Genomic DNA, 25,248 nt, shown 5'->3' with positions numbered 1-25,248 from the left:
CATAAAAGAAAAACCCAATAATTAGACCCCATCAAAAATTTAAAACTCTGATCTTTAATGGACACTAAGAAAATAAAGCAAACCACAGACTAGGAGGAAATATTTAAAAACAAATATATAGACAAAGAACTGGAATCCAGAATATATTTTTAAAAACTCTCAACATTCAGCAAGACATCCAATTTTTTAAAAAACAGGGAAAAGATTTGATTACACACTTCTCCAGAGAAGGAGATATTTGAATGGCCATTAGCTCACTAAAAGAGGTTCAAAATCATTGCAAGGCCATGACCAGTTACCTCCAAAATGGCTAAAATCAAAAGACTGACACACAGCAAGTGCTGGTGAGAATGTGGAGCAACCGGAACCCTCACACACAGCTGGTGGGAACGCAGTGGTACTTTGGAAAATAACTTGGCAGTTTCTTAAAAAGTTGAACATACACCTACCATACAATACAGCCATTCTATAATACTTTTGTACGCTAGTGTTTATGGTAGCCTTATTTGAAATTAAAAAAAAAAATGAAAAACAACCTAAATGTTCAGTAGCAAGTGAATAAACTATCACTTGACTATATAATACAATACTACCCAGCAATATTAAGGAACAAACTGTTAATATGAACAATGTAAGTGAATTTCAGAATCAATATGCTGGAAAGAAGCCAAATAAAAAAAGAGTACAGTGTATGATCACAATGACATAAAGTTCTAGAAAATGCAAACTAACTAATTGTTTCCTAGAGATGGGGTGGAGGAAGGGTGAATTACAAAAGGGTGATGGAAATGTTATCCTTATTTTGGGGGTGGTTGGACAAGTTTATACACAAGTATATGCAAATTGTTGTATGTGTAATAACAAATAGAATAAACATGGAATTGTACACCTTAAATATTTGAGGTTTACTGTGTCATTCATGCCTCAATAAAGTGGTTTTGAAGGGATGGGGAATGGGATCTGATGTAGTAACTGAAGCAACCCCGGTTGTACAACAAAAATACTGAAACTGTCCTAGAAGAAATTTAGGGAGAAGTGAGTCTGGTACTTTGCTTTTCTATTTGTCTGTTTAGTGTCTGCATTTCCTCCAGGCTTGGGGAGGAAGTGGAAGAAGGAGCAATCCCCGCCCTCCCCCCCCACCCCGCCCCGCCACGCCACGCCACGCCATCCCGCGCACAAATGGGGCTGCACTTGGGTTAATGCTCTGCAGCCACCATACTGAAATTCTTCCTAACTTTACTTCTGAATGCATGTTTTGTAAGTGAAGTCTGATGGGACTTTGGATGTGCCGTGAACTGGGACCCTTGCTTCATGCAGAGTTGTCTCCTGCCGTTGCAGACTCCTCCTTCGCCCCCGCTCCCTCGCAGTGAGCAGTACGGCCCTCCACAAGGATGGGGAGGGCTGGGAGCACAACTAGGGGATTGAATCACACACAGGATGCCCCTTCCCCGCCCTCTAGCCCCTTGGCTCCTGCGAGGGTCTGAATGTGCCGGCGCAAGAATCCCTGTACCTCAGGGAGCACAACATTAAATGGCAAATAAAATACACCATGACAACTGGAGAGAAATAGCGAGGAGGAAAGAAAAAGGCTTTTTTTTTTTTTGGTCTTACTTTTTGAACAAGGGGCTCCCCATTTTCATTTTGCCCTGAACCAGGCATATTCTGTCACAGAGCAGCCTGCTTGAGACTACCACACTCAGTCCCCACCCCACTGCCAGCCCGCTCCAGCTATGGATGCCACAAGTAGAGGACCTGGTCTGATTTTGTCCCCGAAAAGCTTCCAGTCACCCCGCGGGGAAAGATCTGGCTCAAACTACCCTGCCTAGCAGTGGCAGAGACTGACGCGTTTCTAAGGAAAGGAATGTAGGACTGAACTGCTCTCCAGAGCAGAATGTGTATTAGGATAAATGCAGGGAAAGTCCTGCTCTCATGAGATTGTTCTGGATGCAGACATCCTTGTTAGGTGATTTCCTCTCCAGTGTGGGATGGGATGGAAGTTCCAATTCAGAGTTTTGAAAAAGTCGCCACAACACAGCCAAGTCCACAGAGACTAGTAAAAGGCCTTAAGTTCACTATTTCTTTTCTTTTTTCTCTTCTCTTCTCTTTTCTTTTTTCTTCTCTTTTCTTTTTTTACAAATGTAATCCAAAAATATTTTTCTTTAATAAAGATTCCACGTCACCCTGACTGGTGTGGCTCAGTAGGTTAGGTGTCCGTCCACAAACCGAAAGGTCACCAGTTTGATTCCCGGTCAGGGCACAGGCCTGGGTTGTGGGCCAGGTCCAGTTGATGCTTCTTTCACACACTGATGTTCTTCTCCCTCTTTTTCTCTCTTCCTTTCCCTCTCTCTAAAAATAAACACATAAAATCTTTTTTTAAAGGAAGATCCCACATATCATGTGTTTAATAGGAAACAATATGTTTAAAATGTTATATAAACTATCTGGTAAGTAAATTTCTACTATTTGTTCCAGGTCACATACTTTTTGTTCAAAATTTGTATATATTCTTATGAGATTTTCAAAAGTAGATCTGCATATGAACTTGACTATCAGTTGGTCTTACAGGATAAGCTCTTTAGGATTCAGATTCAATTTCAGGAGCATCTTTTTTTGTTGTTGTTCCCTAGTTAGATTTTTTTCAAACCCCTCCTGCATCTTGATCATGTAAGACTCCAGGCTGTTATTTGAAGTCCGTGGCCTTGAGGTAGGAATCACCAAGTTTTATTTTAATACCTTGGGTTTTCTTTCAAATCAACACTTTTAGTCAGACAATGACCCAGCTGCAACAAAAGAGAAAAGTAGACCTCCATTTGCCCAGGCCCCTCAGAGATTGTTGGTACCTATTTAATTTGTCAGTTCCTTGCCTCCTGCTTTCTTCACATAGTTCAAGTCAGTGTTAAAAGCTTATTCTAACAGGCAAGAGCAGATATGATCTCTTCTTAGGGAGCATGGCTTACAAATCTGTTCAACTCATGGATTTAGAAGTGAAAATAAACTTGGAAAATTCCATTAAATGAGTCAGGGTGTAATAGAAATGTGGGACTAATCCTGGACTCCATGGGTTGGAGAATGAACTGGCAGAAGCTTGTCCACTTCCATCCCCATGGAGAGGAAAATGCTTTTCCTTCATCCCAGTGGGAGGGCCCCCCACCCAGCCCTTTTCTCCAAGGCAGGATGAAGCAGTAGAGTCTTCCACAGCACTGGCTGGGGAATAAGGAGGCCTGGGCTCTAAACTCTTATCACTAATTAGTGTGAGGTCTTGGGCGCATAGTTTAGCCTCCTGGCAGATGCCAGTGTTTACCATGCTCTATCGGCATATAGGCAATTTCCTCTTAATAAAGAAAAAGTTGTGTGTACAATGTGACGTGAGAGCATTATCACGTATCTTGCTCTTTGTTTTTCTCTGAGCCTGGCAGAGAAGGGTCAGATCTGGCAGATTTTTGCAAAGTGAAAGTTAAGTCTTTCCTCAGCTGAGTCTGAGCTGTACATCTGGGCAAACTTCCCTTAACTCCACACTTCCCTCCTATTCTATCTACTCTTCATCCATAGTCAGACTTTTTTGGAGTTATGCAGAGACACTGCCTCCACTCTGTCATCTGGTCTCCTTTCCATTCTGACTTCCTACTTCACTGTGCAGAAACTGCTCATTTCATCCAGTGCAGATTATCTGCCTCATTGACTTGACCTCTCAGCTGTACTCGATATAATTAACCTTATCTTCCTTCTTGCAACGCTCTCTCTTTTGACTTGGTGATAAAAATACTTTTTTGGTCTTCTTTGTAGCTTCTGACTATTCTTCCTTAGGACCTTTTTGCCTGTTCCTCCACCTCCTGAATTCTTACTTATTTATTTATTTTAGAGAGAGGGGAAGGGAGGGAGAAATAGAGGGAGAGAAACACCGACATGAGAGAGAAAGATCAATTGGTTGCCTCTCACACCCTGACTGGGGACTGAACTCGAGGGGGCTGACACACAACCCAGACATATGCCCTGAGCAGGAATTGAACTGGCGATCTTTCACTTTGCAGGTCGTCACCCAATCCACTGAACCACACCAGGTCAGGGCCTGAATTCTAAATTCTTGAGTTCTTGGGGCGCTCTTCTTATACTAATCTCTCCCATTGCAATTTCAACTTCTCCCAAAGCCTTAACTACAATCTCTAGCCTGGTTTAATCTTTCTTGAATTCTCACCTTTTCTATCACAGATCTATAATAAGTGCTTGTTTGGGTGATTATCTGTATATTGTTTCCCCTACTAGGACACCCCCCACGAGGGTGTGAAATGTCATCTTTATTCACCACTTCCATAATCCCTTGGGGTCAGCCTGTACAAAAGTGACCAAGCTTCAATGTCAAGTTTTTCTTGCTGGGCCCACCCTCTGCTCACCAAAGGATAAAGCAAATGTCTGCCTTCATGGGACTAGTAGTTAGAACTTGTCGCTACAGTCTTATCTCCAGATCTAAGCTACAACTGTCTTTTCTTTAGTGCAGAACAGGAAATACAGGTATTTTCTTTGGCCCCAAGTGGGGGAACCCTGTAATAATAAGAATAAAGCCAGCCTTGAGGAGTGAGGGGATTTTCAGGTTTTTAGGCAGAGGAGTGACATAGTGAGGTCTAAATTTTGGGAAAGTGTCAGCAGGGAGGAGAAAGAACCAGTGGAAGAAGAGAATGGAGGCAGGGGCATTCAGGTGATTCTGTTTCAGAGAGAGCGGATGAAAGCCTTAGGTCGCAGGTGGTATGAGGATAGAGAGAAAGAGGGAGAGGTGAGACTGTCAGAGATAAAATAACAAATTGATATGAGAGTGGGAGAGGCAGGCAGTGAGAGATGGCCCAGAACTAGAGGCCTTTAGTATGCTATCCACCATCCTCATGTGTAGGCTCTTTCATACACCTGTTCTCTCTCCACGGAAGGACCTGCCCCACAATTAAGCCCTTGGAATCTTATTCCTCCCTCATGATATCTATGAAGAGCCCCTTGGCTACCCCAGAAAGAATGGCTCTTTTACCCAGAGCACTTTGTTCAAGTGGTCAGTATTATAGCTCGTTGGATATAACACAAGTGTTTGTGTAGTTGACTGTATCAAGGCATCATGCCCTCTGTGATGTGATAGGCACTTCCAACTAGAACAGTTGGGAAAAAAAGCATAAATTGAAAGCAGTACATTTACTGTATTTCCTTGACTTATAATTAAGCAAAGCGTCTTCTCATCTTTTTTTTTTTTTTAAACAAAGTCCTGGTGGGTGTGTTAATAATGCTTACTTCTCATTTCTCTAAAAAGATTTATATAACAGTCTTAGATGATCCTGGCCTGTTCCTTTCTTTGCCTTCAGAGTAAACAATCTCTTAACTCTAATGGCCTAAGACCCTGAGGCACTATCTCTGAGCTTCTGAGTAATTCATATCTGAAGACCCACAGTAATCTCACTCCAGTTCAGCTGGTGCCAATTAACTTCTTTGCAAGTTATCTGTGTGTGTGCATGCCTTAGTAATGTAGCCTATTAAAAGGAGCCAGGCATTTTTAGTCGCACTGGATGTATATTATGGCACAATTTAGTTCATATATGATCCTGATTGGCTTACACAGACTTTTTTCATAGTTAATGCTTTTCCTAAACATTCACTAGGGCTTCAGTAGCCCTTTAGGTGAAAACGCTAAAAAAAAAATTCTGAATTCATGTCTTATGCCATCAACAAGCGCACTCTGCCATCTCATTTCAGCAGAATTCTAATGATTCTATGAGTCCAGAAAGACAGCCTCCTGATTCCTAATTCCCACCTCTGACCAGGTCAGTCCCTTTGTTGTCCACCTTCATAATTTGCATACTCCCTTTCTGTGCTCTTCATCACACAAAGCCTTGATATTTTTATTTGTATTTGTGTCTTTCTCTTTAGTTGTATCATAAGCTTTTTAAAAATATTCTTTAAAAAAAGATTTTAATTTACTATTTTTTAGAGAGAAGGGAAGGGAAGGAAAAAGAGAGGGAGAGAAACATCAGTGTGTGAGAGAAACATTGACTGCTTCTCTCACATCCCCAGCTGGGGACTTGGCCCACAACTCAGGCACGTGCCCTGACTGGGAATTGAACCACAACCACCTTTCAGTTCACAGACTGGCGCTCAATCCACTGAGCCGCACCAGCCAAGGCATATCATAAACTCCTCAAAGGCACAGATAATATTCTCTGAGTGTCCTTCCTACCTGCCCCCACCCCACCCCACTCATCCTGGAATCCTAAGCCCATGTTTTGCACTTGGTTGGAGGTCAGGGTTCTAGAAAAATTAACGGATGAATCATAAACAGAATTTGGGTCATTTCCCCCACAAAATGCATCACCTTTCTTTGCCCACATTGAAAGCCCTCAGCCTCTTTCCTACCCACTCCTACTGACTCCCTGTAGTTTCTTCCCATCTGTCTGGCATTTCCCTCCACCTCTCAAATGCTTTCTAATCTGCTGCAACCTTGGCGCCTGCACCATCACTCCCGCTTTTGACTCATCTTAAAGTTGTTTAGTCAGGCTAGTTCCAGAGTTCAGCACTCTTTTGTCTGGAAAACTGTCTTATCACTCCTGGTTTCTCCAGTCCTGGTAATGATGACCCCCACCGTGCAACCCATGGGATCTCTACAAGAAAGAAAGACTTACGAAGTTTCTCTCAGCAAAGGAGATGGTTGTCTCAGAACCAGAAGATGATATGTGCAGTGGCCAATTTTCCCCTAAAAGTCTCCCTTGAAACTGAGGAATACAATGTGATCTCTCTCTGGGTTCTTTCCTTGCATCTTTTTGCATATAGCCAAAACATTGCTGCTATCTTCCATTATTTCTAAACTTGTTTGCCAGAAACAGATGCTTGTGTAATGTGTACACTATTATTTTTCATGCAATTTTTTTTCTCTGCTTTGGTTATTACTTGACAAATGTTCCTGGTGATAGTAATCCCAAATCCTAACTCTGCCTAGCACACTTCTCTGGGTGCTTTCAATACTACTGTTTCCACTACTGACGTATCACCCTCCGAATGGCAGAGGGCAGGGATCATTAGCCCCATTTTACAGATGCACAATCTGTGGCTGGGAGATTCTGTGATTTTCCTAAGCTGCCGTAGTCTGTAAATGGTTGTGGTGGGTGGAGGCAGAAGTAGGTAACCCACAGCTTCCTAAGACTTTCCCACTTTCTCAAGCTTTTGTCAAATTTGTCGTGAGCAGCATTGGCAGCAGCCAACTTTGGTTCCTTGGACATTTAGTCATCCACTGAAGTTGCCTCCCTGATTTTCTTGGATTTAAATTATTTTCACTGAATAAACCAGATTTACATTTTAAAGTGAAAAACCACTCTTATAGTCCTGCTACTTTTTGTAAATCTTTGTGACAATTTAGGCAGACAGCCAACATGCATACATTGAGCACTGGCTTGTTAGCCCTTTTGCTAGAGAAGGGGAGTCTGGCACGGGCTGGGAGGTTGTGGGGGACGGGGTGGAGGAGTGAGCAGGGGGCTGGAATCCAGCCCACACTCCATTGAAGAAGTACCTTTTTCAAAGTGAATCTCCCAGAGGTAGAGGTTCTTTCTAAGTCACACAAATGAGCTGCTTCGGCTAATATGATCCAGTGGGGCAGGGGCTGGAGGAGAGAGGCAGGGCAGTTTACAATCTCACCTGAGAGTCACGAAGCTGGGTGACATTGGAATAAAGATATTGTATAGCTGTCACCCAGGATTCACACCAAGTGCTAACTGTGGTCTGGGGTAATAAAAAGAAAACAAAGGTGGGAGAAGTGACCGTGGGCTGGGGAGATCTGGAAAGCTTTGTGGAGGAGAGACAGTGATTTAGAAGGCATGTAGTACTAGTTAAAAGGAGGGAAACATAGTGCCATCCCCTGGCAGGGCCTGTGAGTCCTACCTAGTGATTGCTCAAGGAGTTTCCATGCCTTTGGAAGTAGGTCAGCTATAAAATGTTAGCTACCCGGTGCAAAGGAGAGGAGAGGAGAGGGAACAAAGCAAGAAGCAGTAGAGAGGATAAGAGCATGCTTCTGAACCACAGTAGCTAAGCAGCTTGGGTAAGATACTGCTAGTTTCTAGACTTCAATATTAGTAGTACCCACCTCCTAGACTTGTTAGGAAAATTAAATGAGACTATTGCCTACAAAGTACTCAGAACAGTGCCTAACACACTGTAAGTGCTCAATAAGTGTTAGCTATTATTAGGATCACACAGGCATATATGCATGTGTATAAAGTTATTGATCTGTACACACAGGCACACACAAAATGCCTATTGTGACCCACAAACAGTATTAGCCTGCATAGACTGAGAGTTGATATATTCTTAAGAGACACCACGAAAGATCAGGGAGAGAGGACTTGACCTTCATGTGTGGCTGCTGTTTTCACATGGTTTAGAACTTTGGGATGACATTTAGAGGAAAACAGCAATGAAAATGGTGCTGTTTGGGCCTGACCTTGGTTCCCGGGCTCAGGTGCTGGAGCAGTATCTTAGAAGCCAAGGCCTGTTTGGATTCCTCACGTCACAGCATGAAGGCAAAGCTCCTGTTGGTTCCAAGCCCAGAGCCAACAACAGTCCTTTGAGCTGCAGCCTTCCCGAAGGTGCTTTGGGTCAGGCCCTGGGGATCAAAGAATACTGGTTTCATTGCCAAGGGAAATTTCCAGAGTGGCTCTCCTCACCCTTACAGAATCATTGCCTGCTCTGCCCTGCCCTGGACTCAAAGGGGGCTCACAGAGGCCTGCTATAATGTCTAGCCCCAAAGTACAGCAGGTTGAGGCCACAATAAGTTTGAAACAGTAAAATCAAGACTTTGGGGCAAGTTACTTGATCTCTCCACATCTGTAAAATGAATATAAGAATAAAATGTTCATGGGACTGTGAAGGTTTAGCTGTAATAAGGGAAAAGCTGGCATTCAATAAAAGGCAGCCATTACAGGTGTTAAAAGCTGCAACCACTGTATCGATGCCGCAGGCAAACAGAAGGGACACGGCTGCTGCTACAAGTGCACTCGAAAGTGCACATGTAATAAAGTGACCATACAATCTATTGTCTAAGTCCCCGGGCACTTTTGGAAGTAAAGGGAGTGCTATTATTAATAATGATGTTGGGACAGCAGGCCCAGATTGGGACTATCTTGGGTAAACCAGCCCATGATTCTTATCCACCCCACACTGCTCATCTCCAAGGCCAAACTGACTACATACACCTCTTTCTTCAAAACATAGTAACTTGCCCAACCAAGGTTACAGGCCTTGTAAATGGTGTATTGGGGATATACCACATAGGTTAGAGCCTATGATCTTTACTAGATCGGGTATGCAGGGGGCAGCCCAGAATTATTTATGTGAGGCCCTTACTCCCACCCCTCACCTGCTGGACTCACAGGATGGGTACCAAAGTGCACATCTACCATTACACATGAATTCCCAAACACTCAGTTCAGAGAACTGGGCTGAAGAACTACTGGCTGCTGTATAGTTTTCACAGAAATGGGAGTTTCATAAATATAGAGTGTTTAATAAATAAACCTCCTTCCAGTTTCTTTGTTAATGGTATCATGTACAGTTTTCATAAGACCTAAAGACTGTATATCTAAGCTGGCAGTAGATTTTATCCTTATTTTTTTCCATTGTCAGTATTCCCTTATGCACTAAGTGTATGTAGATAGAAAACATCAACTCTAAATGTCTGCTTCCCTGTGAACAAAGCTAGGACTCCCAAAAAACTGGGGAATGACACTCAGAATTCAGGTAAATTATTTGGGCAACTTCATCATTTCTGGGGCCATAATTTTCAGGAGGGTGGTTCTTCTAAGGGTGTACGAAAATGCTTGCTTCCTGCAGCGCTGCCTTCGTGTAAAAAGAGCTCTTTAGCAAGTACAGATTCATTCATCATTGCAGAGCCTGTCACCTCAGGGTGCCAGTCCAGAAGTAATCTCAGTACATATATCATGTCCTAGCAGTGCAAAATTTCCTCTGTACCTGCAGGCTGGTATCTCAGGATCACTAATAAGAGCTTCTATGCAGAACTCGGGATTAATAGCAGGCAAGTGACAATTTTTGTCTCAACTAAACTTGGGCCTCATGGACAGTTTCCATCAGGGGGTTAAGGGCTTCCAAATTCTCAACAGTGGTGTTGGTGCCAATCCTGAGGAGGGGGAACACCAGTAAGCCTCCCCACCCACTTGCAAAGATGACAAACTGAAAATGAAACTATTCTCAAATATTCTGTTGAGTAAATCTTCCTTTGAGTTATCTTAACTGGGTTTTATGTAGATTAGTTCCCCCATTTTGTTCCATGTCATGAATGCTTTCATGAGAAATGGTGGTGGGCAATGCAGGTGCACCCACCTGCACGTGGGGCCAGTCCCCCACTTCATTCCCCGGAAAGGTCAAGAAACCATGCCAACCTGTGCAGCCCCACTATTCCAGGTATCCTCAGTACAAGTAACGTCTGCCCCAACTTACTGGAATAATGCCTGCATTAATTTGGAAAGAGGGAGTTTTCCCACTTTAGATAAGAACATGGTCTTTTTAACCACCAAAGTCTTTGTACACACTCTTCTTGCTTGCTGGAATAAATCACTCCTTTGCCTTTCCTCCTGGAAAATACATACCATTTTTAAGAGTCCGCTTGAGGGAGCACCTAATCTCATCTGGAAGAGATTTTTTGTTACATACTCCCCATGGGACTCTGCATGCTCCCTTTGATAAACCTCATCTCATGTTTATACTTACTATTAGTTCAAGGCTCGCCCTCACTACTAGGTCACAAGCTTGAGGGACAGGGCCTGATGGCCATGCTCCTCCCATGCCCATCACCTGGCATGGTATCTAGCACAGATAGCAGCGAAAGAGTGGAGTGCTTCACCGTGTGGGAGAATGCGTCCAGTCCGCTGGCTGAGGAATGGTTCCCTGAGGCTGGAGATGCTTCTTCTCTCTCTTCCAAGGATATCACTTTCAATTTCAAGGACTGTTCACTTCTGCTTTGCTCCTACACTCCAGGAGAATTAGAAGGAAATTCAAGCAAAATTGCCTGCCATTTAATGTCACACTACAGTTATGTAGGTAATTCATCTAAGTTGTCTCAAGGCAAGGAAGTTTCTATTGTCTCCATGTTACTGGCCATGAAAAGGAAGGGTCCCAGTGGTGCAATAACTTGCCCCAAGTCACACTATATGGTGCCAAGTTGTAAACTGAACTATTATAACTATTATAACTATAATGTCATAAAACTATAATAAGGCTGATTATGTCTTACTTCCAAGTTCCAATTGGCCACAGGTCATTCAAGCCTTTTTCAGATATCACTTATTAAGGACTCATTCATTGCCTCTTTGGAAGGCTACCCTCCTTTAGAAATTCTGATTATTTTATTGGAATTCTCATGCCTGGCCAAAATCTCCCATGTTCTCTATCCCACCTGTTCTCTGAGAAGTCATTTTTATGTGCATGCCTTTCTGCCTGCCTTTTCCCTCCACCTGGGCCACTAACCTCCACATATCTGCTCTTTTGAGTCTCCAAGTATGTCTCTTTATTATCCCCCGAAGCCTCCTATGTTTACCATGTCCAACGTGGAGGACTCCTTAAGTAAGGTCCAGAGCACCTCTGATATCAGCAACACTGCTTTATTGTCACAGGGTCTTCCCTCACAGTTGCCTGACTGATAAGCAATGACTACATCAGACATTCAGGCCACCAAGTATGTGACTCTCTTATGCAGCCTAATCGCTCATTTCAGTGATACCACCAAAACATCACCAAAGCTCCTTTTTTGGAATTGCTTTCAGAAGTCTATGAAGCCTTATTTTCAACATCCTTAGTAAACTTCTGGTTCAAGATAGGGGATGAAGCACAGGCTACATATAGCATTTGTCACACCCCTAATCTCCTGAATTAAAGAAAAGATATTTTTTAAATGCACATAAAAAATAAAACAAAAAGGGGATTGCTACCAAGGCCAGAAATTCTGCAAGTATAAACACTTGGTAGGATCGACCTGATAAAGGAAACAAATAGAAATACACACAGGAGATAAGAATATGCCTCCAAAAGCAGGGCAGAACCCAAGAAAGCTCCTCCCTAGAGAAAGTGGATTTATAAGAGCAGTAAAAAACCAGGGAAGACCAGCGGACTGGGAAACTGGTTTCAGGAGTTCCTATACATCTTCTTTCCCCTTACCAAGCAGCAGCTAAAGTGGGGCTCTGTACAAAGAAACTACTGAAACAGAGGGCTGGATCTGGAGATGCAGTGCACACCCAAGCCCAGAAGCCTAACTGGTGGGCTAGTAGGATGTCCCACCCTTTCCTCACTCTTCTTAAAAACAGACTGAAGTGTAACCTGTAGCAAAATATCCTGCCTCTTCTCATTGTCCTCCAAATAGTGAGTAAAGCCAAGCAGCCAGCTGACTGACAGGAAATTTCAGCCACAAAAATGAGCACATAATTAAGACCAAACATTTAGTTAATGCCAATACCATGGAAGGGAGTCACAAACTATAAGGAAACAAAAGATTTTATACCTGCAAAGAGACATGTGCTGTCCCATCAAAACAAAACTACAGAATATGTTGAATTAATAGTCTCAGAGACAGTAGCAGATATTGCACCTATAACATAATTAAAGATAATAGACATTAATATTTTGATTTTTGAAATAAAAGTCTAAATAGAAGAACTGAAAAGCCAAATAAATAAATAGCAGTTGAAGAGCTGGAAGATTCAACTGAGGAATTATCTCAGAATGCAGCACAAAAAGATAAAAGATATGGGAAATATGAAAGAATAGGTAAGAAACACAAAGGATAGCTCCATAAGACCCAGTATTTGTCTAATTGGTATAAGAAGCAAAAATAGTAAGTAGGCAAGGGAGGCAATATTTAAAGAAAGATTAGCCAAGAATATCCCGGAACTGAAGAGGACCTCCTAGATTCTCCGAGTACAAAAGAGTCGCACACAGACATCTCAGTGGGGCCCACTTTTTCACCCCCTGCAGACAGACTTGATTTGGGAAAGCCGAAACTTGTCTTTTGAAGCCAAGTGTGGCGGAAAGATGAATGATCAAACTCAATTCTTATTGACAATGGAATGTAAGCTAAATTAGATGTAAGTTTAAAATATTTTTGGCTAAAACATAGCCAGTTTAGCTAGTAGGATGTTCTATTTTCTCAAAAATTCTAAGTTTCCTTGTATGGGAGTACATGTATGCTAGTTTCCTAGCATAGAAATACATGATCAGACTAAAAGCCATGGTGTCAGCTAAGAGAACAGTGCCTCTCCCATATCTTCTCTCAGCATCCCCACCCCTACACACAGTCCCACCAGTACATAATAATGCTTCCCAGCATGAATCTGAAACCAGAAAAGCTGGTGTTCGTGCCACCTGTCACCTACCAAACCCAATAAGAAGAGACAGGAAATGAACTATTTTTTTAAATTGTTGTTCAAGTACAGTTGTCTCCATTTTCTCCCCACCATACTCCTCCCCCCATCCCGCTCCCCAGCCATTCCCACCTCCCACCCTCGATCCTACCCCCTTTGGCTTTGTCCCATGTGTCCTTTATACATGTTCTTTGACAGCCCCTTTTCTCCCTATTATCCCCTCCCACCTCCCCTCTGGTTACTGTCAGTTTGTTTTTAATTTCAATGTCAATTGAATCTTTACAGGTGCTTTACTCAGATGGTCATCAATCTGTGGAGATGGTGGCTTTGTACCCTAACAGACCATCTTCAATTCCATTTTAAACTGACCGTTTTTTTGCCCTGACTGGTGTGGCTCAGTGGATTGAGTGCCAGCCTGGGAAATGAAAGGTCACCAGTTCCATATCCAGTCAGGGCACATGCCTGGGTTGCAGGCCAGGTCCCCAGTTGGGGTTGTGTAAGAGGCAACTGATGGATGTATCTCTCACACATCAATGTTTCTCTCTCTTTCTTCCTCCCTCTCTTTCCCTCTCTCTAAAAATAAATAAATATCTTTAAAAAATAATAAACAGACCCTTTTTATAAGGAGAAAAAAAGTGTAGGTAAGGGGTTTGGAATTCAGGGAAAAACTTAATCAGAGAAAAGCTGCAGCATTCTTTCATCCGTGCCCTGGGCGGTGGCCTTCAACTATATCTGTTTCTCCCTGGCTCAGATGAAAGCACAATGGCTCAGATACCAGCTTGATGGCTTGTAGTCCTCCTGAGGCACAAAGGTGGAACTGCTTATGGTTTCCTGGAGTGAAAATGGTCATACCTTCAGTTCCTGGAACAATAGCTTTTTACCTACATTGATTGCCAAGCCTATTAGCTATTATTACCTGAAACTAAAATTTTCCAACATTTGAGTCCCCTGTCAAATCCAGCTTCCTCAGTCTCATTATCCTCAATCGCCTCACTCATGCCAGCATCCAAGCACTTACAAAGCCCCTCCTCTAGTTGCCATGAAAATCCCAACATTTCAAAATGCAGGGCAAGCCCCCACCTTCCACACAAAGCCTTCTCTGGCCACATCTCAAAGCTAATATTTCTTTGTACTTGTCAACAGTGCCATGCTTATTAGACTTTTTTTTCTTCTAGTAGACTACAAGCTCTCATAGAGCTGAGAGAGTGCTGAACATTTCTTTTGTGCCCTCCAAGTACCTGTTAAAATGAAAATACCCCTGGAAGGGAGAACAAGTTGACAGATTGTCTCCAGAGACTATTTTGGTGAGCTGGATCTCCTTTGGGGAGAAGAAAGTGGGTGGATAGAAAATATGGGGAAATGACAGAAAAAGGAAGTGAGGGGTGAGGAGGGGCACTGGAAGCAAAAGTCAACTATTCCCCAATTTTGCTCAGGCCACCTCAGTGTCTCTCAGTGTCTCTCACATGACAAAAGGGTCAGAAACTCACTGACCTCCAGGCCACCAAGGGAGCTTTAGAGACTCCCTTATTCCCTGGCACCCTCAGAGTACCCAAGAGAGGTATGGTGACCTGCCCAAAAGCACACAGTTTACAGTGGCTCCCGATGACAATACTCCAGTCCAGAGATTGCCCCTTATTACCCGTGGTCTTGTTGGAGACTAAAGACTAATCACTATAACGACTTTTATTGAACTCATCTATGTGCTGGATACTCTGATAAGACCCCAGTATGTTGTATCTCATTTCCTAATCACAGTTTTCAAGTCAAGAAATATATTAAGTTCCCTATTTTCTGATGAAGAAACTGAAGTAGACCTGTAGCAACAAGTGCACACAGTGGTGGAGGTCCATGTGAACCCAGGAAAGCAAATGGCCCAGAGAGGGATGCAGAAGCCCTTTGAGTTTCTTTTCCGTTCAGTTCTTTCCTCATTCTCTCAACTTGCAATGCCTTAACTTGATACATTGTAAAACAATGCTTCTCCTTCAAGGCTCACTCATAATGTTTCCAGCCAGGAAGCTGGCCAGACAGGGTCTGCCTCAGGCCCACCTGCCAGCAGTGTGTGGGTTTTTGACTTTTCACAGGAAAAGATTTCACAACACGAGTCCACCTGATTTTGACAGCATGTTTATTAAAGCTGGGGGCAGTGAAACAAGGAAGGGTTTAAGACAGAAGCAACAGGAGAGAGCTTAAGTAGGGCTGCTTTGGCTCTCCAGAAATGTTACAGGAAAGAAGTAAGCCACTGTGGGGCTGCTGTTAGCTCACTGGAGAGTCAGAGGAAGGGAGCCTTGGAGACAGGATAGCCAGAAACGAGCTGCATGCCCACTGTTCCCCTGGCTGTAGGACTAAACTCTAAGGTTGGGGACCCTTAGAGTTTAGGAGGTGCAGGCCTGAGAGTGAAGAAAGGCATGGGTGTCCTTTGTCTTGCAGGTTTTAAAAGGCTAGGAGTTTTAGGAGAGGTTTTAGGGGAGGATCTCAACAGAATATTCAGCTTTATTATGCTGATGCACCAAAATGAGATTTATTCCCTTAACTTCATCTGTCGTTGAGTGGGGTTGGCACCAATGGCACTGATTGGATTTCTATTATCTATCTCTCTGAGCAGGGTGATTGAAGCTATTTGTCCTCTGGTTAGGGAGCAGAAGTATAAACCATTTACTCTTAAGTGTCCTTGGTTAGGGAAGACAGGATTTTGCCATTTATTAGCTGGCTGTAAACTGCTTTGCTGTCAAACTGCCTCAGTTTCCCTCTTCCACTTGTCCTGGCTGACTAGCCTGTCTCAATTAAGTCATGCCCAACTTTTCCAAGATAAGGATTTTCTCATCTCTCCCCATAGTTGTTTATGCCTCTGATTGAACACTTGTAATTTAACTTATATTAATTGTAACATGGGTGGCTCTGTCTTGTCCGAATTAACTCCTTAAGGACAAGGACCTCATTTTGTTCATTGCTATATTTCTAAAGCCGTAACAGTGGCTGGGACACTGAAGATAGCACATTTTTGGAGTGAACCCAGTGGTGTCCACATGCATGTGTTCCCAGTGAGGTGGGACCCTCCACGGCAGAAGCCCAGAGATCCTGTGAGCCTTCGTGTCCACTGAGGGCTAACATGTGTCCTTGGGCAGTGTCAGTGTGAGGCAGGCCACAGATGGGGCCTCAGGGTATCAGGCATGCCCCTTACTCTCCCCTTAAATCTTTCTCATTGGTTTCATTGGCTGCATATCTATCTCCTTATCATAAACCTTCACCTGTATTCTGGGTCCCTGTAAAATGTAAAATGCCCAAAGAAAATTTCACTCTCTTATAACCTGGACACCCCACTCTACTGGTCAGTGAAGGTGGTTTTGATTTGGAAAGAGCTTCTGGGGCTTTGGAACCTGAGATGGAGGATGAAGAAAAGAACTGAACCCAAGAGTTGTTTATCTGAAGTCTGTGGATGGGCGGCTGGGAACCCAGAACCGCAATTGTATTCAAAGCATTGCTCATTGATTTCTGAGTGTTTCTCTCCAGGGTACTGTCCCATAGCTTGCATTAGATTCTCAGGATGGGTATGAGGCTCTAAGAGAATGAAAAGAGCTCCTGGCTGTTGGCACCCCACTTCCCTGACATCCTAGTGTGGCTCTGGGACCTGGGCCCATAGGCACCACCGGGTGGCCTGAGGCAATGGTGCAGAAGGGCAGAGGTACTGGAGAGGGCCTGGAGGAGAAGATATGATAAAGGGTAAGAATGCTGGATATCAGACTCAGAGCTAGAAGAGGTCATATGGCCCAATCCCCTTGTTTTATAAAGAAAGGGGGTCCAGAGAGGTTGAGTAAGCCCAGCAAGTAGGGTCAGTCAGTGGCTCCCTTGCCAGAGACTGGCCTTACTCTAGGCCATCTGTGTGGCCTTACAGCTTGTTCCTTAAACAACAGATAAATTCACAAGGAAAAGCCAATAATGCTGCTGTTATCTTATTGTTTGGGTGGTGGCTAGGGGCCACTGCATTGCTGAACACTGGAATTCAGATAAAATAAGAAAATCTGTCTCTGGGATTACGTGAATGCATCATTTGTGGATGACCTCAGCCCTGAAAAACTTAACCTGCTCACTCTGTCCTTTTGCCAACATTTACTGAGCACTTGGATGTTCAAGGTCCTTGTGGTAGCCTCCATGGGGGTCCTAGAGATAAACAAGATGTGAGAATACCTTGGAGGAATTTATGCTGTCTGTGGGTACTGATGAAACACATTCCATTGCTGAGGCAGCTAGATGTGTTCCTTCCAGGGTTGGCTTTTTACAGCCGTTACAGGAGTAAAGTGAGCTGAAACAAGGCCTCTTGGGATTTCAGAATGATAAATCTTGGACACCAAGACTCAGGAGTGACTTTGGATCTTGTCACGAGAAAGAGGTTCATGGCCTCTGTGGCTGGTGGCATCAGGACTACCTTAAGCAGCCCTACTTGGGGACCCATCTTTGTTGCTCCAGAGTCAGAGTCATACAGCTCCATGTACCACAAAGACCTTAAAGCCTGGGCAACAACAGCAAGCACCACTGGTGCACGACTCTGAAACTTTCACTTTAACCCAAACCTCAGTGTCCTGATGTAGAGAGAACTCACTACCTCAGCCAGGGCTCAGGGAGGTGAATGAGGTCACAGGGCTGGTTAGCCACAGAGCTGAGGCATGAACTCAGGACTCCCAGCCTCAAATCCTCAGAAGTGATATTGTTACTTCTGCCTTTTCCTTCAGGGTAAAAGCTAAAATTGGACTGAAAAATCCTGCTACCTTATCTCCTTTGCTGTAAGGCATGTTAGGTCTTACAAACCTGAATTAAAGTTAGGGTGTGGCAAAGTTCTGAGAACAATGGCTGCTGCTATAGGAACAATGCCCAGCCTTGCCCTCTCTACCTCCTCCTTGAGACAGGCTCAGCCAGCCAGTGAGAAAACGGATGGGTGTCAGGCAGCCCCTTCACAACAGGATCTGAGGGCCCCATGGTAGATCTCTGATCCCACAATCCCCTGCACCCCATCCCTTGACTTCTGGCCTGAAAGACCTAGTGATCAAGTTCTAGAAGGCTTTTCAGCTGTTCACTGCTGACTATACTTTAAAACATACTCCCTTACGAGAGGATACCCGATACCATTGGGAAGACAATGGAGTTAGGTATCAGAGGGACAAGAAGTCACCCTCAAAGGGACAAAAAATGAAAGCTGAGATACAAGGGCAGCCAGGCCTGGGGGTTGGTCAGTAAGTTACCGCAAAGAAAGGAGTTTCCACAAACATGCACTGAAGTCATGGGACCTTGAAGATGAGTACAAAAGCTCCAGTGCTGCCTGGTGCCCAAGGATTCTGGGTCTGCCTGCTCACATGAAATATGGGTTTGGGCCACTGGTACACTTTCCTGAGAGGGTAACTTGCCTTTTATGCACAGTCAGTAGTCTTCCTTGCTTGGTTGGTATGCTAGGGGCTGAGGTCTCCTAGTGGTTGGTGCCCTGTAGGGAAGTCCACACCAACCACACAACATTGATCTCTTTGGGTCTCCCTTTTTGGTTCCTATTATGTCTCCCCTACTTCAGAACAAGACATTTCCAGTGACTCACTTGGAAGCTTTGTGGGAAGAATGACTGGACTCTCCAGTACCATGACCCCAGTGCCAGGGCACAGAAATCAGATCACAGAATGTGCACATGGGTAAACCTTTCCCACTTTTAAGTGACCATTGAAAAATGACCTTACTTCCCTGGACTTCATGTTGTGGATTCATTTTCCAACAGTGAGAACTATACTATTAGAAGATCTCAAAGTGTCTTTTAACCTCTGATAACCTGTGTTTCCTTGGTGTAGAAGCTTCACTTTCCTTGGGACTTATGACTCTCTCTTTTTTTTTTTATTCCTCACCTGAGGATATGTTCATTGATTTTTTTAAAAAAGAGAGGAAAAGAGGAAGGGAGAGAAAGAAACATTGATGTGAGAAACACTGATTGGTTGCCTCCTGTATGCACCCTAACTGGGGATCGAACCCACAGCCTTTTCATGTACGGGATGATACTCCAACAAACTGAACCACCTGACCAGAGCATGTCTCTCATATCTGAATATATCACCTTGCAAAAACTCTTTGGTAAATATTTAATGAAACTCGCCAGGACCCTGAATTACAGAATGAGTTGGCAATCAAAAACAAGAATGTCCCATATCGAGCAGACAGTAAGGTGGGCTATTTATATCAGGTAAGAGAAGGCTCAGGGAAGGAAGATACAGACTTCTTCCAGGAGACCCACAGGCAGAACCAGCTGTGTCAGGGGGACAGGAGAAGAACTCATACAATAGAGACATTGTAATAGGGAGTAAAATCTGGACAAAGGTGGAAAGAGTGCAAACTCAGGCACCAAGTTTGTAGTGACCATGTACAAAGGTCTGGATACCGTTGTAGGAGTGAGGTGCAGGTATGAAGGAGACAGACACATATCCCCAACTCTAGGGAACTCACTTTTGAGGAGAGGAAACAGAAGGAGATGACTTTTAAGAATTAATGTCCGGTGGAGAACACACAATACAACATACAAGTGATGTATTATAGAATTATACACCTGAAACCCATATAATTTTATTAACCCATGTCACCCCAATAAATTCCATAAAAAATTTAATGCCCTATTTATACTGTAAGGGATTTGGAGAAATGTACAAAGATACACTCAACTCCAAAGGATAAATATAAATGATTTTATTTTCCTGACAACATCTCTTTAGATAAAATGGTGTGTAAGGCTAATCTTTTAAAGTCACTCAGGGTCGGCTTATGGCCTGGCACCAAAGCATAACTAGGCCAAGGCAGTTGCAAAAAGGACCCAACTAAGTCCAAGTGTGCAGTGCTTTGCATCATGGCAATTGATTCAGATACTAAGTAAAAGCTGCAAATGGGCTGGGGACTAGATTGGGCCCATGAGAGATGTTTTGTGTGGCATTATTCCCAATACTCTGACAGGAGGGCTATGCTGCACAATACATTACAAGTCTGTTCACCTTATTTGTATCACCTGCGTAGCCCTGGAGGGCATCAGATTTTGGATGTCTCAGAGTGGACTGAGGGTCCACCAAGAATCCCCAATGGATTTTTCACAAAGGCTTTTTGAAAACAATTGGATTAGAGAGTTCAAAGTAATTTTTGGCAAGAGTCTCACTCCCTATTGTAGCCTCCCTGAGCCCCTTCCTTTCAGGCCTTCCCTTTCAGCTCATCCTGCACACTACTGCCAGATAGTTTCTCAACTCAGTTTTTATCAAGTCAATCCCCTGCTAAAAACCCTTCTTGCTTCCAGTTGACTATAAGGTTTCCAAATTCATCCTCAACTAACCGTATTTCTTCTCCACACTGAACTCTGATTCCTGACTGAACCACAGACATCCTACCCGGGAGTCTGGATTTGCCTTCAGCTGACCACTGAGAATATGCTTTGATCATAAACAGAGCAGAGGGTAGAGTTAAGGTCTGTAAAAATTGAGATATGCACCAAGAGTAAAGGAGGTTCAGGAAAGTACCTTGAGTCAAGGACAAGACCTTTTTAGGGAATATCCTTAGAACTTTGTGACTGGACATGTTTAGGCTGGGATGAGGGATATGGGTCAGGAAAGTAAGGGGTAAGTAAAAAATGAGATTTTGAAGCTGAATGACTAGGAAACTGATGCATAAAAAGTTTGAAGTGGGGGATGGATATTAGGAGGAGGCTGAATTTGGTTTTAGATATAAGTGTGGAGTGATGGTGAGACATCTAAGTGGTGACGTTCACTATGCATTTGGGACTTCAGATACAGAGCTAAAGAGAGAACAAAAACAAAAGCTTGCTCTCTCTCTCTCTCTCTCTCTCTCTCATGCCCATGCCTTTACCCTTCTCCATCCCCTAGGTGCATTCTCTCTGGCTATTTCCTAAGCTCCAAGGGCACTTCTCTTGTCTCTGTAACTTGTTTCTTGAGCCCATGCAGCTCAGCTGGCTCACTTCTTCCATGCTCACTTCTTTTACCTCTGTGGCTTTCTCAATAAACTTTTGCTTGTATGTGTGTGTGTGTGTGAGAGAGAGAGAGAGGGAACAAACCCAAGAAGGAAATGGGGGAGGTCGGGGGAGGGAGACCCAAATAGTAGTGAGAGCTAAGCTAGAGTCAGGAAAACTAATGAGTTCTCAAAAGAGGTAAGAAGCATGGTGGCAAAGCTCTTAGTCTGGGGATTGCAGGGAACTCAGAACAGGTACAGAGGAATAAGAAGGAACAGTGGGAGAAAAGGCAAAGCCTTTCACAGCAACCATAGACAAGAAGATTCAAGAAGGAAGAATGGCCAAATCAGTCCAATGCCACAGGGTAAGATCAGGAAGAACAAAGATGAAGGTGAAAAGCTGTGGCTGGGCAGCAGGGAGGTCCTATGTAACCTCTGCGAGCCTGGCATCATGAATGTAGTTGAACCAAATGCCAAGAGTTAAGAAAAATGGTTACAAAGGAAAGGAAACAGTAGGCATGGGTTATTTGTTTGTTGACCCCTTGCTTAAAGCCCTTCAGTGACTTCTCATTTCTCTTAGGGAAAATTATAATATCTTTATTGTCCTACAAGGCTTTGCACAGTTGTCCCCTACCGCTATTTCCATCCCCACTGATATTGTACCCCTTAAGCACTGCTTAAACCAGCCTGTGATGCAAGAGATCTTAAGCCTCACTTGTCCTGAGTGAGTCACAATGAATTCAATAGACAATCTAATGGGGGGCGTGGGGCTGTAAGAATACCTATGACCAAGAAGCATATTCTTTGGGAAAAGTAATTTTGAATAAGGAAGGGTGTTGGGGATTTCTTTTTTAAAAATTGATTTGGCTGCAAGGGAAAAAGATTGCCTAAACAAAATCTGCTGATGAAGTCACAAGATGATTCCATCTCTGGAATAAGCTTCATTTTCCTATATTTTGTAATAAATTTGGCTTCAATTGGAAATTTAGTCACTCTACCCACTCAAGGGCAAAATGATAAGGTTCTATCAGACCAAGCGTCTAAATGAACTTGACACTCATTTAGGTTCCAAAATGAGTCAGAGGTCAGGAAAATGTTGTTGCCCATCAAGTTTGTTTTGACTTGTCCGCATGAGTCAAATTTGTCTTGTCTGAGTGTTCAATTATATTATAAAAGGAAGGACAGCTCTCTACAATACAGCATTCTCTGAAGCAACAGGAGTCCTAGATGTACCTTTTGGAGGATTCTCTAATTTTTCAGCCTCTTTGATTCCCACAGGACTTTAGCCCGCTTGCCTTCAGCCTGAGGAACACAGCATGGTTTTGGAAATGCTGAACCCAATGCACTGCAACATCACCAGCATGGTGCTCGATGCTGTGCCCATTGCTACCATGTCAGTCCTGCTGCTCACTGGGCTCCTTCTTTTGGTTTGGAATTATGAGAACACCTCCTCAATCCCAGGTGAGTCGTCACTGAGTTTTGCATCTGAGGAGACTGTTTACTTGGGCTTGTGGTTTATGAAGGAAAAGAAAATTTTGTAAACAGACACAGAGTAAACCTGAGGAGATGGCTGAAGCCCACAGCAACAATAGCAAATGAAGACTCAGGTGAACATTTTTATATTAATAATCTGTACATTTTAAGTGACAGTATTTAAAAAATATTTTAGATAATCTTTTCTATTCTGTGCTTAGCTTTGGTACAGTAGACATGGCACAAACCTTTTAAGGTAAATTTGAGACAGGAAGGAGCAAGGTAAAATTCCTGGAGTTTTTGTTTGGTTGTTGGATTCAAATTCATTCCAATTTTGCTCTGAAGGTGAAAAAGTCTCTGGAATGCCTTCTCTACTCCTGTCTCTCCTCTCCCCACTTTGCCTCATGCATGCCTTCTCCCTGGTTTCTCTTTATCCCACTCTTCATTTTCTTATATATTTGGAGTGGGGGTGACTGGATGAGACCTGGGCAGTGGAAAAGGAATGGGGGGGGGTCACTAAAATTCCCTTGGAATGCCACACCCTGATAGAATCTTCAACAAGATCTGTGGGTCAATCAGAAGTAGAGTATAATATAATTACCTAGATAAATTCAATAGAAATCCCCACCACTCTACCACTATCAGATTAATTCAGAATGAATCAGAAATATCAGACTAGTTCTTCAGTGTTCAGTGAAAATTCCTCATGGCAGGCATCTGTCCCCAATCACAGAAGATATACGGTAAGGCTGTGTTTCAGGAGCACTGTCATCTCATACTTCCCAGTGCGGGGGACCCCATCACAGTGTGATTTGGAGTGGGAGTGTGGGGCTGGTGCAGAGTGCCCTGTGTCGGGGCTCTTTAAGAATTTTCAGAGAACTGTCTGTCTCTCTACCTGATTCAGCCTGGTATTTTAGGTTATTTCAATGTCCAATTTATCAGAACATTTAGTTAATTTTGTTCTCTGCTCTCTGATGGGGTCTGAGAGAAGATTCTTCCATGGTCTTTAACTTGAAATCCTTTCCTACTGGATTTCTTCTTCCCCAGTGGGCTCCCAGGTCAGGGTCCATGAATAGTGGAGGTGAGGTGGGTGCACTTTAAACAAGTCCCCCCAGATGTTTATGCTGAAGGTGGTAGTAGAAGGTGGACCCCTGAGTGGGGATGTCAGTCTAGGGGGACAAGCATGAGAACAGGTATCCATTCAATCAGATCTCCATATTTCAATCTTTTTAAGAACTTAATGTAACAATTTTCTATAAAGTCAGTCATCTACTTAGAGTGTTATTAGAACAATCACAAGATTAAGAACACTTTGAAAATGTTTTCATTCTATATATATATAAACAAAGTCCTTTACATTAAAGAAAAAAAGCTAACAGTCTTGTTCACATTAATGTAGCTACTACATAATTCGCTACACTATGCAGCTAATTATTAACATAGTTAACATAGTTAAACTAAACTTTGCTGAATTTGGAACTAAACATCTAATTCATCTGATTCAAGAAAAAGCTTACATTATCTAGATTATTACTACACAACTCTTGCCCATAAAGTGAGAGCACTGCCTCACACAGTTGTGCATGTTTTGGCTTTATAACTATTTCACTGAGAGAATGGACTGAAAGGAGAAAGATTTAGAAAAGCTACTACTTTACAAATAAACTCCTAAAACCATTCCAAAAAGCTTTTGTCTAACTTTTCACCACCACTGGTAAAAGCAAGCTACCAAATTTGGTCTCCGATATAAACAAGATCAGGCTCCCTAGTTGTTCACTAGAGTTGTATCTTTAAAATTCTGTGTGCATCTGCGTGAGCAAGGACAACAGTATCTGAGCAAAACCACGTACGTCACTGGACTGAAACTCTGGTCTAAACACTGGTCCCACTCGTCGTCTAAATCAAGTCTTAGCTTTATTTTGCCTAATGAGATTTATCTTAAGATTCTTTTCTTAACCTAAGGCCTTTGGTGAGGGAGGGAGGTAAGGATGTTCTTTGTACATTATCTTTGCAGACCAGGTTCTCTCAGTTAAAAAGATTACACTAAAACTACAAATTAATTTTAACCTACCCATTAGGTCAAGTGGGGGATTTAAACTAAAAGTTTTCAGACAAAAGTAGGCAGCCAAATAGATTTGTCAACTTGTCACTTTTCCTGGTTTCTATGCTTGTAACTAGACAGGCTGATGGACTTGTATTTGAAACTCATTTACACCATTTAGCATGACAAGAGAATATTGGACACATACCCTTGTTCATTCAGACTGAAATGACTGAGGTTGAATGGAACTAGTGTGGTCTGGACAATGAATTAGATTTTATTCATAGAGAGGTAAAGAGTTTCTAGTCAAACTTACTGGTTTATTTTAAAAAAACTTTAAAGTCATTCACAGATATACATCAGAAGATGTGAAAGAACACTTAGATATAAAAGAACAAG

The 25,248-nt window shown here is 43.0% G+C and overlaps 1 protein-coding gene across 1 annotated transcript in view; it reads left to right on the top strand.

The window, feature by feature from the left end:
- Window positions 1-25,248, top strand: part of LOC123808544 (aromatase) — a 96,822-nt gene that overhangs the window by 46,976 nt on the left and 24,598 nt on the right. Inside the window, exon 2 of the mRNA XM_045823258.1 lies at window positions 22,614-22,796. Within this exon, the coding sequence (XP_045679214.1) occupies window positions 22,652-22,796 (145 nt within the window). The 5' untranslated portion in view covers window positions 22,614-22,651. The remainder of the gene's footprint in view (window positions 1-22,613; window positions 22,797-25,248) is intronic.

The sequence above is a fragment of the Phyllostomus hastatus genome, unplaced genomic scaffold (assembly GCF_019186645.2).
Source record: "Phyllostomus hastatus isolate PE091 unplaced genomic scaffold, TTU_PhHast_1.1 phas_scaffold_501, whole genome shotgun sequence".
Taxonomy (NCBI): Eukaryota; Metazoa; Chordata; class Mammalia; order Chiroptera; family Phyllostomidae; genus Phyllostomus; species Phyllostomus hastatus.
Note: the sequence above shows the minus strand (reverse complement) of the source record. Positions and strands in the feature narration are given on the sequence as shown.